The sequence below is a fragment of the Leiobunum rupestre genome, chromosome 5, assembly GCF_980474605.1.
Source record: "Leiobunum rupestre chromosome 5, qqLeiRupe1.1.hap1, whole genome shotgun sequence".
NCBI lineage: Eukaryota > Metazoa > Arthropoda > Arachnida > Opiliones > Sclerosomatidae > Leiobunum > Leiobunum rupestre.
This window is the reverse complement of record NC_143388.1, coordinates 38,790,589-38,802,636: the sequence shown is the minus strand read 5'-3', so window position 1 is coordinate 38,802,636 and position 12,048 is coordinate 38,790,589. Positions and strand designations below refer to the sequence as shown.

Sequence of the window (12,048 nt, the reverse complement as noted above, 5' to 3'; positions counted from 1 at the left end):
AAACCTCTGACTCTACGTTCAATACGTTAAAATAGATTACAATACGTAAATATAGGTGAAAACATACTAGAAAAACACGCATACTATTATTTTTTTTAATTTTTGGAAATACACAACATCCACCAGTTACTTCGCAATGACGAACTGGCTGCTCTCTTTGTCCCAGGAGACATGACCAATGAGTTGGCAAAGTACGGAAAAGACTCGTACATCCAAGAATTGGCAACAGGTGGCGCAAAAAATTACGTGTTCCGTATAAATCAAGGCGTAATTTTTTGCGCCACCTGTTGCCAATTCTTGGATGTACGAGTCTTTTCCGTACTTTGCCAACTCATTGGTCATGTCTCCTGGGACAAAGAGAGCAGCCAGTTCGTCATTGCGAAGTAACTGGTGGATGTTGTGTATTTCCAAAAATTAAAAAAAATAATAGTATGCGTGTTTTTCTAGTATTTTTTCACCTATATTTACGTATTGTAATCTATTTTAACGTATTGAACGTAGAGTCAGAGGTTTTTGCAGCATTTTACTACCTATATTTATTATAAAATAAATTAGTTTCATTTTGTAATAACAATCGTACAATCTCTGGATACTATCGAAGCTATGTAAAAATATTATTAAAATGTTTAATTAATCGATAGTTTTTTTAAATCAATATACCTACTTTCTAATGTTGTCCTACCACCATATGTATCAACGCTATTCTAAAATAAATCATTTAACATATAGTTATTCTAAAATAAACCATTAACTTAATATTTAAACTTCTAAATAAAACAATACTTTACCTGGACGTATACTATTTTGCTATTAGATCCACCTATAATCTATAATATAATTTATCATTTATAAAACCTTTAATTATTTTCATATAAAATATATTATAAGTAAATTACCGCATTGTTGATGTTTAATGATTCACCTTTTTTCGAAGATATACAAATATTATATCTTGATGCACCGTAATCAGTCGGTTTTTGTTTATGATTTTTAATTAACTGAATACTGCTTACTGGTGAATCATCTTTTGGATTTTCCAAGTTAATATCTTGATGCATTTTCTTTACATTGGATTCAATAGATTCATTATTACTTCCTAATTTAAGCAATTCTTTTCTCTCTCTCTCTTAAAGAAATCTTATTGTAATAAGCTTAAAAATTTAGGAATAAACTTATATTATAGGATGAAGAAAAGTCAATAGACATTTATTTGTAAATTATTCGCAATTTTATTTATTTATTTATCTATTTATAAAACGAACTACAGTTCGGTCTCTGGGAGGCTTAGGGTAATGACAGCATCCCATGAAATCGAACGCTGAGCACTCCTCCCGTCGACGGCTTCTCTTCGACCCTCTTCTTCCACAGTACGTACAGCGGAGATGGGGCGGGAACTCCTTTATAAGATGCCCTGGGATGTGTTTGGTATAGACATTACCATGTCGAAAAATTACTCCCATTTGATAATGCGCGCCCTCTCGACCCCAGCAAAAGAAGAGTCCTCCGCCTCTTACTGCCAATTCTTCCGTACATTCGCCGCAGTGAAAGCAAATCATAGATTCGGTTGTCGTACCGACGTACTCATTTCCCGAGGCCAAAGTTATGGAAATAGGATCCATTACTATAAAATTAGTAAGAATGAATGATTGAATATAATATATATACAAAGTTTAGAATTTACAATTGACGTATATCTACGTACTTAGTCCCTCGAGCCGATTCCGAAACAATTCGAATTGGCTGTTTTCTTAATACTATCTCTCAATTTTTCTGTTTACCCTTTTTATACTCGAAAAAAACAATTTACAACTGACATCATAATTATAAACTGGGGGCGGGAAATTAGGAAGTAATAATGAATCTATTGAATCCAATGTAAAGAAAATGCATCAAGATATTAACTTGGAAAATCCAAAAGATGATTCACCAGTAAGCAGTATTCAGTTAATTAAAAATCATAAACAAAAACCGACTGATTACGGTGCATCAAGATATAATATTTGTATATCTTCGAAAAAAGGTGAATCATTAAACATCAACAATGCGGTAATTTACTTATAATATATTTTATATGAAAATAATTAAAGGTTTTATAAATGATAAATTATATTATAGATTATAGGTGGATCTAATAGCAAAATAGTATACGTCCAGGTAAAGTATTGTTTTATTTAGAAGTTTAAATATTAAGTTAATGGTTTATTTTAGAATAACTATATGTTAAATGATTTATTTTAGAATAGCGTTGATACATATGGTGGTAGGACAACATTAGAAAGTAGGTATATTGATTTAAAAAAACTATCGATTAATTAAACATTTTAATAATATTTTTACATAGCTTCGATAGTATCCAGAGATTGTACGATTGTTATTACAAAATGAAACTAATTTATTTTATAATAAATATAGGTAGTAAAATGCTGCAAAAACCTCTGACTCTACGTTCAATACGTTAAAATAGATTACAATACGTAAATATAGGTGAAAAAATACTAGAAAAACACGCATACTATTATTTTTTTTAATTTTTGGAAATACACAACATCCACCAGTTACTTCGCAATGACGAACTGGCTGCTCTCTTTGTCCCAGGAGACATGACCAATGAGTTGGCAAAGTACGGAAAAGACTCGTACATCCAAGAATTGGCAACAGGTGGCGCAAAAAATTACGCCTTGATTTATACGGAACACGTAATTTTTTGCGCCACCTGTTGCCAATTCTTGGATGTACGAGTCTTTTCCGTACTTTGCCAACTCATTGGTCATGTCTCCTGGGACAAAGAGAGCAGCCAGTTCGTCATTGCGAAGTAACTGGTGGATGTTGTGTATTTCCAAAAATTAAAAAAAATAATAGTATGCGTGTTTTTCTAGTATTTTTTCACCTATATTTACGTATTGTAATCTATTTTAACGTATTGAACGTAGAGTCAGAGGTTTTTGCAGCATTTTACTACCTATATTTATTATAAAATAAATTAGTTTCATTTTGTAATAACAATCGTACAATCTCTGGATACTATCGAAGCTATGTAAAAATATTATTAAAATGTTTAATTAATCGATAGTTTTTTTAAATCAATGTACCTACTTTCTAATGTTGTCCTACCACCATATGTATCAACGCTATTCTAAAATAAATCATTTAACATATAGTTATTCTAAAATAAACCATTAACTTAATATTTAAACTTCTAAATAAAACAATACTTTACCTGGACGTATACTATTTTGCTATTAGATCCACCTATAATCTATAATATAATTTATCATTTATAAAACCTTTAATTATTTTCATATAAAATATATTATAAGTAAATTACCGCATTGTTGATGTTTAATGATTCACCTTTTTTCGAAGATATACAAATATTATATCTTGATGCACCGTAATCAGTCGGTTTTTGTTTATGATTTTTAATTAACTGAATACTGCTTACTGGTGAATCATCTTTTGGATTTTCCAAGTTAATATCTTGATGCATTTTCTTTACATTGGATTCAATAGATTCATTATTACTTCCTAATTTCCCGCCCCCAGTTTATAATTATGATGTCAGTTGTAAATTGTTTTTTTCGAGTATAAAAAGGGTAAACAGAAAAATTGAGAGATAGTATTAAGAAAACAGCCAATTCGAATTGTTTCGGAATCGGCTCGAGGGACTAAGTACGTAGATATACGTCAATTGTAAATTCTAAACTTTGTATATATATTATATTCAATCATTCATTCTTACTAATTTTATAGTAATGGATCCTATTTCCATAACTTTGGCCTCGGGAAATGAGTACGTCGGTACGACAACCGAATCTATGATTTGCTTTCACTGCGGCGAATGTACGGAAGAATTGGCAGTAAGAGGCGGAGGACTCTTCTTTTGCTGGGGTCGAGAGGGCGCGCATTATCAAATGGGAGTAATTTTTCGACATGGTAATGTCTATACCAAACACATCCCAGGGCATCTTATAAAGGAGTTCCCGCCCCATCTCCGCTGTACGTACTGTGGAAGAAGAGGGTCGAAGAGAAGCCGTCGACGGGAGGAGTGCTCAGCGTTCGATTTCATGGGATGCTGTCATTACCCTAAGCCTCCCAGAGACCGAACTGTAGTTCGTTTTATAAATAGATAAATAAATAAATAAAATTGCGAATAATTTACAAATAAATGTCTATTGACTTTTCTTCATCCTATAATATAAGTTTATTCCTAAATTTTTAAGCTTATTACAATAAGATTTCTTTAAGAGAGAGAGAGAAAAGAATTGCTTAAATTAGGAAGTAATAATGAATCTATTGAATCCAATGTAAAGAAAATGCATCAAGATATTAACTTGGAAAATCCAAAAGATGATTCACCAGTAAGCAGTATTCAGTTAATTAAAAATCATAAACAAAAACCGACTGATTACGGTGCATCAAGATATAATATTTGTATATCTTCGAAAAAAGGTGAATCATTAAACATCAACAATGCGGTAATTTACTTATAATATATTTTATATGAAAATAATTAAAGGTTTTATAAATGATAAATTATATTATAGATTATAGGTGGATCTAATAGCAAAATAGTATACGTCCAGGTAAAGTATTGTTTTATTTAGAAGTTTAAATATTAAGTTAATGGTTTATTTTAGAATAACTATATGTTAAATGATTTATTTTAGAATAACTATATGTTAAATGATTTATTTTAGAATAGCGTTGATACATATGGTGGTAGGACAACATTAGAAAGTAGGTATATTGATTTAAAAAAACTATCGATTAATTAAACATTTTAATAATATTTTTACATAGCTTCGATAGTATCCAGAGATTGTACGATTGTTATTACAAAATGAAACTAATTTATTTTATAATAAATATAGGTAGTAAAATGCTGCAAAAACCTCTGACTCTACGTTCAATACGTTAAAATAGATTACAATACGTAAATATAGGTGAAAAAATACTAGAAAAACACGCATACTATTATTTTTTTTAATTTTTGGAAATACACAACATCCACCAGTTACTTCGCAATGACGAACTGGCTGCTCTCTTTGTCCCAGGAGACATGACCAATGAGTTGGCAAAGTACGGAAAAGACTCGTACATCCAAGAATTGGCAACAGGTGGCGCAAAAAATTACGCCTTGATTTATACGGAACACGTAATTTTTTGCGCCACCTGTTGCCAATTCTTGGATGTACGAGTCTTTTCCGTACTTTGCCAACTCATTGGTCATGTCTCCTGGGACAAAGAGAGCAGCCAGTTCGTCATTGCGAAGTAACTGGTGGATGTTGTGTATTTCCAAAAATTAAAAAAAATAATAGTATGCGTGTTTTTCTAGTATGTTTTCACCTATATTTACGTATTGTAATCTATTTTAACGTATCGAACGTAGAGTCAGAGGTTTTTGCAGCAATTTACTACCTATATTTATTATAAAATAAATTAGTTTCATTTCGTAATAACAATCGTACAATCTCTGGATACTATCGAAGCTATGTATGTTTAATTCCCGATTTTTTTTAGGTATATGTTCATATTATAGCCGTCCTCAGGTTATCTATATAAAAACAAATGGTTGTATAAAAAAAAATGATAAGAAAGAATAATAAAATTGTTGATTTAAAACAGAATGTTTGAGTTTTCTTAAATTTATAACATATACATTTCTACATGGTTTTATTTCATTGTAATAAAGTCTCTAACACTTATGAATAGATAATTGTATAATTGATTTACACATTATTAGAGTTAGAAATTTAGTCTTAGCAATTTACACTTTGCCTGTTTCTTAGGCCCGAGGTTTGCTTTTAAAACATCAATGCAATTAAGTTAAAAATATAAACACAATACAACTAATTTAATTATTTTTAACTGAATTGAAAACCTTGATATATTTTTTTTTTTAAAAACTGTGTTTTATGTTATACAATTTCAAATGCAGGTATTGTGTACAGTACAGTACAAATGCATAATTTAATGAAGCAATTCTAATTTTAATACTTATATTTAATGAAATAGGAAAAATCTATTTCTAAAACCCTATTTTGTAACTCAAAAGGAACTTAAAGAAACTGGAAGAGTTTCACATGGAATTGGGATTAGTGAGCAGCCATTATCACGTTACAATATGGTTTTTGTTATGGAACCAATGACAATAAGCTTTAAACTTGGCTTACTTTGATAAAAAACGTCTCTTATTCCCCCAAGAACATGTATATTTATCGAGAATGTACTAGCTCTATTGGACATTTTGGAGGAAGGGCTAACTAAAATCTATGCTTGTTTTACGAAATTAATTAGCGTATTTAAAAAAAAAAAACATGTATTCTTAACAAATGCATTCATGTTAGGATATGATTTATGGAAAATGTACTTTCATGGGTTAGGGTTAGAAATTTAGTCTTAACTATTTACACTTTACAGGTTTTTTAGGTCTAGCTTTAATTTTTTACGTATTGGAAAATGTATTTCAGCGTATTCTTATAAAAAAAAAACAGTAAGCATCGAATATATTTCCGAATTAATTAATATTTTCATACAATAAACTATAAATTGGCTTATCTTTGATAAAAAAAAACCGTCTCTTATTCCCAAGAACTGGTTTATTTTTCGAGAATGTGCTAGTGCGATTAGATCTAATGGTAGTAAGACGCCCTAACATTTATGCATAGGGGCTCGTGACGTACCGATTCTCACGTGACTTGTTCATTTTTCCGAGCGAGCGCGCGCGTACCATTGATAAGATAGCTGAACTTTGTTTTATTTGACGATACAATCGGAAAGGTTTGTGTAGAAATTCTGTCTTGTCCCATGTTACATTTTCAGCCTTTTGGAGCGTTCATTGTACATACAAAGTAAGAATTTTTCATGAATATTTATTGTATTAGACAGTATTTGAACTTTAAGGCATATTATACTTAGTATATCAAATTTAGGCTTACCAGGTAGGAATCTGAATTAGAGTTAAAAATTAAATTTAGTATTTTGCTTTTTTTTTAGGCCAAGATTAGCGTAGAAAGTAATTTACTATTTTGTTTTTGTTGTAGAGTATATATTTTAGACAATTAAGTTATTGAAAAAGCGTTTAAAATGAGAATGGTATTTTGAAAACGTTTCTACCGTAAAATTGTAACTTTTTTCACTGTAGTTCGCAAAATGGTATTAATAGTATACTAAAAGTTTTCGTTATCTCAATAAAGAGTCTTAGCATTGGGAATAGTCATTGAAGGTCACGCTGAAAAGTAAGTTATAATAATAATAATAATAATCAGCTAGGCTATTTTATTATATTTAAAATGAAATTTTTAGGCATTCTTTTATATATATATATATTGGAAATGTATTAGACAGAAATTAGGCCTAGTAGGGGTAAGATTAGCGTAGAAATTAAGTTACTATCACGTGACTCGTTCATTTTTCTGTGCACGCGCACGTTTAATAAGATAACTGAACTTTGAGCAATGGATTTTTTTCCACCGGCACTTAAGATATGCCGTCAGTGTAGTCATGGGATTTTTCACTCTTAATAAATACTTTAAAATGTAAAAATAAGACTCGTTATTGAAAAAAACATAACACTTAGCCATTTTTTAGCAATCTTCTACGTAACTCAATTTTCCAAGAGGATTGTTTTCCGTAAACATTTTCAAGTGAGAGCTCGATTTTGATATCGTCAACGTGGTATTTCCAAAACTCTCCTTCGAGTAGCAAAGGGTTTTTTCCAAATACTCAAGTGGGTTAATATGTGTCGTCAATCATTAGAGGCAGTTTAAACTGTCAGAGAGAGACAGCCAATAGAATTTGAGGGTTATTTGAAGTTTAGATCACGTGATGAATTATTCTCAACAAGATAGGAATAAATTAATTTTCCATGCGTCATTTCTCTACGGCGCATTGACGAGTAAAGACCTGCTGACGGATCGCTCAGTCTTTTCTACAGCTCGACAATGGATTTCTACCCGTAAAGTAAGTAAGTAACTATTTTTTTCTTTGTAATAGACTATATTTTTAGACATATTTAAAACAATTTGCATATTGAAAAAAGCGTTTATATTGAGAATTTTAGCGTAGAAATTAAACCATATTGATAAAATTAGGTTTAGTAGACTTAGGGGTAAATGTAGGCTTAGAGAATGTATCATTTGAAACTATAGAACGTATTTGGTCTAGATCAGCTATGGACATCGAAGTGTATCGACTTGAAACTTTTCGTCACTGGAAAAATCCCCACGTTACTAAGGAGCAACTAGCGAAGGCTGGATTCTACTATATTCAGCGGGGCGATGAAGTACGATGTTACAAGTGCCACGGCGTATTAGAAGGATGGGAATCAGGAGACGTACCAGAATGGGAACATGCCAGATTCTTTCCACACTGTCCGTCGAGGGATAATTCACCATCGGAAAAAAAGTACATCTCGCTAGAATGGGACATTCCACCGACGCCAAAAGCAACTACGGTCGCTGACAAATACATCTCACCTGTACCTGAAGAAGAAGAAGAAGACGATACTGCTGCTAAACACTACAAATACGTGAGTTAGAACTTTTAATTAAATTAAGTTGCAGGAGATCGTTTCACCCCATTTAAATGCCTGTAAACTTAACTACTTTAATTTGTTTTAATTGTGTAATGTACAAGATAACCATCTAATGGAATATCTGATAGTACCTACCAACATGTAAAACAAAGTTCTAAAATAAAAAATTAAATGTAAATAACTTGTTTTTATTGCCTAGAGATTAGAAAATTAAGGAGTTCTGAAGCGATAAGCAAACGGGTAAAAATCTAATCTCCAGATATCTGCGCGAGGAAAACTAATTTTGGAGAATGGGGATGGGGGAAAGCAGGGATGTACCCAAAAATGGACCAAAATGGACCAAATGTACCCCAAAAACGACCAAAGTCACCATTTTCGGCCCTATGTACCCCATTTCGGACCAAATGTACCCCAAACTGGACCTTTTAGCTTTATTGTAATGTTAAACTCCCATAGAGATTCCCCTAAAAAGAATAATAAACTGGCGGTCCAATTTTGGGTACATTAATTATTTCGGAGAGATAAAACTAATTCTGGCAAACTGCTGCGATTTATAGCGAATGGGGAAAAAGCCAATTTCTAGCGATTGGGTTCGATAGTATGAGAGATAACAATTATGGTTGTTTTTATTGCCTAGAGATGGGGGAAAGCAACTGGTGATTAGAAGGGGTGAAAGCAATGGGGGAAAGGAGCTGGTGAACGAGAGATAAAGTATCCAGTGAATGGGGTTTGGGGGAAAGCAACCGGTGAACGGGGGAATCTGGTGATTAGAAATTCTGGTGATTAGAAATTCTGGTGATTGGAAATTCTGGTGATTGAGATGGGGGCGCGGGTGGGGGAGGAACGGGATAGGCGCGGGTGAACGGCTGGAGCCAAGCTCTTTGTGTCTATCCGGTGATTGAGAATGAAATTCTCAATCACCGGATAGACATCCCCCTCTCTTATATTTTATAAACAATATTTTAATAATTTCTTATTTATGGTGGTTTCTTCCGTGAATATTCAATTTAAGCTAGAAATATTCGGTAAATTTACTAAAACACATCAAATGAACAAAATGTAGCTCATTTTCCAATAATAATTTGTGGGATAAGTTATTATTTATTGTTGTAGCCTATGGGACAACAGTACTTGGATTTATCTTTGTTTAAGATGTTAGAACCTCACGCCACTCGGGAACCCGGTTTTTCGTTCCCTCCATGGAACAAGCTGTTGAGATCCTCTTCCGAAAATTGTTCCCTGAGGGCCTTCCGTAAAGATCCTTCAAGCTGATAATATGCTTCCCCTTCTCAATCATGCAGGGGTGATATAATAAGGCACATTTTCGTTATCTTGCCGAGATTCAACCTTTAAACGAAATTTAAGGGTAACAAGAGGCAGAATCTGCCCAGACTGCACCGTGACAATGGTCAAATATGGCAAAAAAAGTATACGCTTGTGGCATTGCCATTCAACGCCAAACGCACTAGATTACCACGGAGGTTTCCCCAAGAGAATTTTGTTCCTTATAAATGTTTAAAAGATAATAATTTAGCTTTCTTATCTAGTTCGTTTACGTCAAAGTTTCTAACGAATACTATCATCACTGCAAATAAATCGTTCACCTTAAGATCACTATTGTACACATTGGTAGCACATACATGTGATCTGTATATGTTCTACAAAGTGATCCCATTTGTGCTTTTACGATCTCTGAGTGTTCACTCTTTTGAAAATATCGCTTAGAAGTGATCTCGTTTCACCTATCAGTGATCTTAAAGTGATCAGGGTGCCCTTAAAGAACGCATAACACATTTAGAACACTAGTATCAATGGTTTGGTACACTAAATTATCACTTTGAGGACACCACGTTGTAAAATTTGGTACACCACATAATCTCTTTTCGAACACTTTAAATTTATAGTGCCAATTGGTACACTAAGCGTAACATCAAATTGTTTATATATATCCTCTTAGCAGACGCTAAAGCTTGAGCTTAACAGACATTTGATACACGGTGATCAAACTTAGCAGAAGCTAAGCAAAAGCTTCTGCGTCGCTGGCGCCACCTAGATTCGTTTCAAGTATGGCTAACACACTTGTTTTCAAACACGGACAGTAGGCGCCGACTCTTATTCCTGTTTTTCTACGCACGGCGTCTATAGGCCCCGTGCATGAAAAGAGAAGATACAAGTACATTCAAAATCGTCTGCTTAACTTTTAATTTATCCAAGGACTATAGGGTAAACTTCATAAAGCAGACGAAAATGAGAGCCACATGTGGTATTTTTCCTCATTGCGGATAGCTTTAATGCTGCCAGATATCTTATCTACGCCAGGAGCCTATTGCCTTACATATTTATTTCCTACCCATATCGGTAAAACCAAGTTTTTTTAACGCACGGGATCTAAACTATTTTTTTAGATATATCTGTAGTAGCAGAAAAAGATACTTATATCATTCACGTTAATAAATTTCAAACAAAAATAATGTCGTTCAATATTAGAGCACTAAATGATCACCTGCGCAACAAAATTTGCTCACCTGTTCACTTAAAGAAATAAGGGAACACTACTGTTTAAGTGTTCTACTGTGTTTCCGGTGTGTTATTTAATTGAACAAGTGAGCCAATTTTGTTGCGCAGGTGATCTTTTAGTGCTCTATTTTGAACTGTTTTTGAAACACTTTCAGAATGCCAAAAAAACTCAAGATCACTCAGGAACACTAAAAACACACCAAAAAACACTTAAACAGTAGTGTTCTCTTATGTGTTTCCTAAGTGTGCTTTAAGTGAGCAAGTGAGCTAATTTTGTTGCGCTGGTGATCTTTTAGTGATCCACCTGTACACACTTTTGAATTGCTTAAAGAACGTATTATTCACGCTTGTAGATCACTATAGTACACTAGTTACACACACACGAAGTACTATGTTCCAAATGTGATCTCTTGGTGTATAGTGATCCGATTTTGTTGTGCACTTTTAGCGTGCTTTTAGTAATTTACTAGTGAACCTTTTTTTGCAGTGATGATTTCACCAAGATATTAGTATATAGCTGAGTAGCTGCCGTTACCTCAAGCCGACTCACATAGACATGCTTCGCCGTCCCCTTATTAACATAGTTTTATTTATTATCTCTGACACCTTGCATCAGCAGATCAGATTTTAATACTAATACCCTGGTAAACTTCTGATATTATCTTATTTTGCTTATCCCATCTGTTTGTTATTAGATTAAACCGCTGGAAAGGTAATATCTCTACTTTCCCCAAATTTAATATTAAACGCAGCACATCTCCTCGTATCAATGCAGTATGAAAAATGTTATCATATGTAAGAGTACCACAAACCGCGATGAAGAAACTGTCAAAATGATTTATTTTTAAAACAGACTTCAGTAAAGGCGACAAGAAATGTATTGATTGATAATTTTAGACGTTTTTCTATATTCGGTTTGAAGTGATCAAAATAGTTTCATAATTTCTACTCTTATTTGACAGTTACGCGAAATAAATACGTAAAAAATTCAAATT

General features: G+C 32.8%; 1 protein-coding gene across 2 annotated transcripts; it reads left to right on the top strand.

Moving 5' to 3' along the window:
* The first annotated feature begins 7,877 nt into the window (after positions 1-7,877).
* Positions 7,878-8,557, top strand: LOC149944417 (death-associated inhibitor of apoptosis 2-like). 2 transcript variants are annotated; one of them, XM_090175801.1, is made up of 2 exons: positions 7,878-7,962; positions 8,167-8,557. In XM_090175801.1, exon 2 carries the CDS (start codon positions 8,174-8,176, stop codon positions 8,537-8,539), a length of 366 nt encoding a protein of 121 aa, XP_090031927.1. In that variant the 5' UTR covers positions 7,878-7,962; positions 8,167-8,173; the 3' UTR covers positions 8,540-8,557. The 2 variants fall into 2 exon arrangements, with proteins under 2 accessions (XP_090031927.1, XP_090031926.1); XM_090175800.1 differs by having other exon boundaries at positions 7,878-7,966.
* The last annotated feature ends 3,491 nt before the right edge of the window (positions 8,558-12,048 follow it).

Coding starts and splice junctions, on each gene's coding strand:
- LOC149944417 (XM_090175801.1), top strand. CDS start 8,174: ATGGACATCGAAGTGTATCGACTTGAAACTTTTCGTCACTGGAAAAAT.